The 5,752-nt window shown below is 39.7% G+C and overlaps 1 protein-coding gene across 1 annotated transcript in view; it reads right to left on the bottom strand.

Annotated features, from left to right (window-relative positions):
- Positions 1-2,651: 2,651 nt before the first annotated feature.
- MFSD2B (major facilitator superfamily domain containing 2B) overlaps positions 2,652-5,752 on the bottom strand; it is a gene marked incomplete at its 5' end in the record, with an annotated part of 22,886 nt that continues 19,785 nt past the window's right edge. The window contains 4 exons of the mRNA XM_009070564.1: positions 2,652-2,709; positions 3,736-3,912; positions 4,383-4,394; positions 5,745-5,752. The exon at positions 5,745-5,752 is cut by the window's right edge and continues 124 nt beyond it. Of these exons, the coding sequence (XP_009068812.1) occupies positions 2,652-2,709; positions 3,736-3,912; positions 4,383-4,394; positions 5,745-5,752 (255 nt within the window). The remainder of the gene's footprint in view (positions 2,710-3,735; positions 3,913-4,382; positions 4,395-5,744) is intronic.

The raw sequence follows: 5,752 nt of genomic DNA, 5'->3' as shown, positions 1-5,752 counted from the left end.
GGAAGGCAGGAGGTTTATATTAGATTAGCCTTTAATCTGAATGGTTATCAGCATAAGAATCTGCTTCTTTCAGTCACATGTTCACCACATACATGAGGCATACACATCAGTTTAACCTGACACGGAGACACACAAAGCTCATTCATTTCACAGCACCAACACTGAGCCCTAAAAAAAGAAAATTACAAAAATAATCTTACCCTGTACTGAAGTCTTTCATTCTTTTAACTTACAAAAAATACATTAATTTTTTTAACAAAAGTACAACTCTGATAATCAAATAAGATAATGACATTTTCAAAATATAAAAATACTCTGCTCCCTTTCATCTACAGAAGTTTTCTCTTTTGGCAGTTCCCATTATTGGTACCATATGCAAATTGAGGACTGAGTATAACTGTGAGAGAAAGGCCACATTGTCTCTCTGGAGAAGTGGAAAATAGTTTACAATCAACTAAGTTTACCTTGCAAGAATCTGAATTCAGACTGGGTGTTGTGCAATTTAGAGGCAACTGCACAATTCATGTAGAAATAATACCTTAAGCCACATTCAAATGACTCCACTCAACCCCAGCCAGCAGTTTCTGCAACCCTTTTATCACTGGCCTAAGTATTCAGCTTATATAAACTGACATGGACCCATTGCCTTGTAGCTACAGATTTATAGCAGCTGAAAACATAATGCCTTAAAAAACATTAACAGCCTTTACCAGGACTTCTGGTTGTTTTTAAAGCTGACTATTCAGAAATACACAAATATTACAGAATAAATCAAACGCTCAAAACTGTTTTCTATAATATTTTGAAGCCAAGCGATATTGCTACATAACCTACCTACTTCAAAGTGCAGCGGATCTATTTCAAATTCCATCAGACCCAAAATTGTAAACAGGCTTACAGTTTTTATTGTTGTAAACACATATGCCTCAGGCATACAAATCTTGCATTGTCCAAAAACTGAAACAAGAAAAAAAAACCCAAAATCCAGCCTTAGATGTCAATTCAACAGAAATCTTAAATGTAGTTAACTCTTACCCACACACACTCAAAATACATCCTTAGAAATTCAGTCATGATTATGCATTTTGCTGCATTAGGACAGTTCATTAGGCCTTGGACTTCAAAATTGCCTGACAAGGTTTCAATATTAAACTTACTGAGACATTCTATGGATGCACTGATTTTACTTCACAGTGTCTTTCAGTAAAATCTTGCCCAGTTTCCAGCCCCAGCACAGTGAGTTCACTTCCCAGACAGCCCTGAGCAAGTGGACTTGTGGCCACTGCCTCCAAGTGCTCCCAAAGAGCAGCAAACCAGTCCTCCAAAGGCACTTCTGGTACACCATAAAGGCACCTTCTCATAGAGTCATACAGTGAAGGCACTGGGCAGAAATTTGTGTCTTGTCTTGCATTGTGCTAATTTCTTTGAGGTAAACAAACCTACAGCTCTTGGATTCCTCACTCTCCCTTCCAGATTTAGGTATGTCTTCAGAGTCCAGCCATTTTAGCTTAAGCTTGGAGCCAGTCTCTGGAGGTCTCTGTACCTGCACTGACTGCAGAAGAAGCCCAGAATGAACCTTAGTGCTCCAGATGGTGCCTGAGATTAGGTGTCTTTGCTCTACAAAATGTGTTCAGCAGTGTGAATCCATAGTAGAAATGAGGTTTCAGTTAATGTATTAAAGCATGATAACATCCCTGACTGAAAAAAAACACCACTTAAAAGGCAGATGTAGCCTCACTGTTATAAAATATGTGCAAGCTGATGCCATGCCACGGTGTTTTGTGAGGCAAAGAGCCTACAACACATGATAAACAGGTGAGTATCATGGTTAATTAAAGGCCAAAATTCATAGAAATTTGAATGGCATAGTCTAATTTTTGGAAGGAGATTTTGCGTATCCTGAGGAGAGACACTGATTTTGAAAATGTTACATTGTCATTCTCTGACAAAGATAAGTTCACAGGTTTCAGAAGCAAGAAACTCCAGTAATGGGAAATGTAAGGTTCTGTTTCATGTAAAATCTACAAAGTTAAATTATAACAAAATCTCTTTCAGAAGAACTCTTTGTGAGAAAATCCTCAAAACGTCTGCATCAGTGTTTTGCTTCATTTCAAAACAAAATAAATCTGAACTTTATAGAGTATACTTTGGTATTCACAAGTGCTTTCCAAACACACTGGTGTGCAAGTTATAGGTAGAGATTGTGCTCTAAATCCACCAAGGATTCACTCCAAGGATGAAATATATCTTGAGCTAATATTTGGGTGCTGCATCAGCAATTTGACTCAGTGACCCTTGTGAGTGTTTCCCATTCAGGACATTCTATAATTCTATGGTCAGATTTACATTTCTTTTCCCCTTGACCTACAAGTCCATAGAATCTCCTATGCAAAGAGATCACAGCTTTCCATTAATCATTGAAAAACAAACAAATAATCCCCCAAGCTTTCAATGTCCTTTTTAGTGCAGTGCGTGGAGTTTGGTATATATTTGCACGGTGGTGTCCTCTCTTGATTTCATTACTGACTGTGTCAGAATCACGCTTTATCCTTTTCGATAAAATGTGAGCAGAGAAATGACCTGGAAAACTCTCACAGAGTTTGTTGGTGGCATGTGAATCCATATTTGGAAAGCTGTGGTGTTCAGAGCTTTCAGACCGAGGTGTCCTTTTTGTGGTCATCCAAGTTCTCTGTGCTTTGATGGTTCCTTCTGTTGAAAGCAGAACAAATGATACATGAACACACTTCTGGCTTTTGCTGTTAACTAATCAAGGTCAGTTTGGCAGCCTCAAACAGCTGAGAACCTCCAGCAAAGTGTGGTTGTTATGAATAGTGACTAAAGTTCTTAAACAGAGGGACAAGTCCCAATTTAGGTTGTTTTTCCTGTCCCTTCCAGTCTGCAGCTGCCACTGAAAAATGCAGCTAGTGCATGAGAGGCCTGTGGCATATCTGAAAATCCCATACATGTATCTTGGATACCTTAGGGCATGAATTGATCCCAGATACACATGCTTAGGCCCTGGAATGGATCCATTGGCAGGGAAATCAGTTTCCAATTCCAATAAATTTGGCTAATAAAATGGAGAGTAATAACATATGTTGATATTTTATCCATCAATCTGCTAGGCTAAACTGTTCTTATGTATATCCTCAGTATACAGAGGCTTCACTTGACAGAAGTGGATGATTTTGAGCTAGGCAAGATTTTCTTTGGAGAAGAAAAGGGGAAGAACGGAAAGCAATAGGGTAAAATGAGAAAGAATAACTCAAAGCTGTCCTCTCTTTTTTCTCCCACAGTCTTTTCTGCCTATGCCTCTAAATGGTTTAGATGTTTCTTATATGCCATAAACACCAAGAATGCAGTCAACAATCCCATTTTCTTCTAAACAAGTAAATTTTAACTATTCATATTTTCTCCAGAAATTTAATCTGCATAGATTTCTGGCTTGAAACACACAGTACCACAATAGTGCTTTGTGCACCACCCCAGAGAAAAAGCAAAGTATAGCAGCAGATACATCTGATTAATGGTCCCCTGAGCAGGTTGTATTACACTACAAAAAAGAGATAGTGGGGCATGTAATGCTATCATTCAGTTAATTTGACTACTAGTGTGTTGTTTTGTTTTGTTGTAAGAAATACAGAGGTGTATGTTGGTAGCTAACAATTTTTTACCCAATGTGACCTAGAGCTGCTGTGGTGACATTGCTGCTGTTTGCTTCCAGTCCAAGCTTACCTTAATTCTGCGAGTGCAAGCTTTGTTTCTTTCCGACTTTCTTCAGTGATCGGGTAGAAAAGAAGTATAAATAAACCTGCAATGATGAGGATAGCAGGGACTGCTCCAATGAGAATTTTCAGCGTGAGGATCACATCATCTGACTGTCTGCATACCCCTGCCTTGTATCCAGTAAACCTAAACAAATGGAAATTAGTAGGGTGTGTGTGTCCAGAGCCAAAAGGCAGCAGTTCATCTGAAGGCTCTCTTCTCTCCCCCAACACTCTTCAAGACTTTTCTGCACTTTTCCTATACCTCTCTTCTTTCCTTCTCCCCACTGCATGCTTCAAATCTCATTCTGAAAATCTCATTTTTGTGCTTGACTTCAGATAACTGCATTACATCTGTATTTTCTCATTATTGTTATGTGATATTTCAGTTAATTATTGCTGTTGAAATTGATCAAATTACTTGCATACTTTTAAACCAAGGATCACGGAATCTTATGTAAGGAAATAAACTGATGAACAGAAAATTCCAACTGAACGTAAGGGACTTCTTTACTGTTCAAGTGACCACACACTGCAGCAGGTTGCCCAGAGAGGGTGTGGAGTCACCCTCACTGGAGATATTCAAGAACCATCTTGACACAATCCTGTGCCATGTGCTCTAGGATGGCCCTGCTTGAGCAGGGAGGTTGGACCAGATGATCCACTGTGGTGCCTTCCAACATGAACTATTCTGTGATTCTGTGAAACTCATCTGTTATCTGTTTCCTATTAATATTCAGCCAAGTATTTAAGCTCTGCTTTAAAAGTATGCAAGTAATTTGACCAATTTCAACAGCAATAATTAACTTTAATTTAAACACACACTTAAGCACTCTTCTCAAGATAGACAAATTTACTGAAGTGCTTAGAGTTAGGTACACACTTACACTTCACTGATTCAGGGCTTCCATGCAGTCCCACAACTGCTGATATACTCAAATTCCTATTCTCAATTTGTGGAGTGATTTTTTCCTCTGAACTTTCCTCTATGAAAGCTACAGCTCATACAACTCTGTCTTCTGTGTTCTCCCACAAACAACTGCCTTGGCAATTTGCTGGGACCTAACTGGAATGCAATTGAAAAGGAGCTAATTGGGGAACAGTGAATTGTTTGAGGATGTTAGCAATAAGCAGCTACAATTCCTAAGCCCAAAATCTTCAGCCAAGCACTGCCTGTTATTTAGCAATTTCATCTGAAGGCCCTAGAGCAAAACATTCTGGTTACCAAAGCCTTATTTGGAGCCAAGGGCTAGATAATATTTCAGACAAGTTCCCTGCAAAGTGTTTATTGCGTTCTTGCATGCTGCAGCAGGGATGGGCACAGGACTTTCTGCTAGGTCATGCACAAATGCAGGGCAGGGGACAGCTGACCACTTTGTCAACCTGTCTAGTCAGAACAGACAAGACAAAGCGGAAGGAGAACATAAAGCATCTTCCAAACCGACATGGTCTAGGTGACGAGCAGAGCTGTGAGAAAAACTGTTCCTGACTCTGATCAGTGTCCAGTTCTCTCAAACCATGCAGGAACTCACGATCCTTTTATGCTGAACAGGCTGCTGGCACCCCTGAAGGAACTCCAATCCATGGAAAGACTCACAAGCTCGTACAGACAGTCCAGTCAAGGTGAAACAGAGAATGCACAAAGCAGCTGTATCACGTGTATCACACAGACCTTCATCTGCTGTGCTTTTATCTTTAGTTCTTTATTCTTACAAGCCCCTAAAATTTATATGAGTCATCTGAAAAAGGAAAATCTAAAAGGAAGTCAGGTCTTTCTGAACTGAAACATGTCAGGACAGGCAACCTAATGCTCAGCAGTCTGGCCTAGATGGTAGCAATCCTGTCTTTAGTGGTCAGCCATCTGGAGCTGCTGACACTTCCAGACTCAGGGCAAAAAAGGCAATTAACTCCACTGGGTAAAGCCACAGTAACCTCAGAATACTTTCCAAGTGGATCCACTAAGTAGAAACACAGTGTTACTTACTCCA

This window comes from Acanthisitta chloris, unplaced genomic scaffold (genome assembly GCF_000695815.1).
Source record: "Acanthisitta chloris isolate BGI_N310 unplaced genomic scaffold, ASM69581v1 scaffold16862, whole genome shotgun sequence".
Taxonomy (NCBI): Eukaryota; Metazoa; Chordata; class Aves; order Passeriformes; family Acanthisittidae; genus Acanthisitta; species Acanthisitta chloris.
The sequence above is the reverse complement of the archived record's forward strand: the minus strand, read 5'-3'. Positions and strand labels throughout refer to the sequence as shown.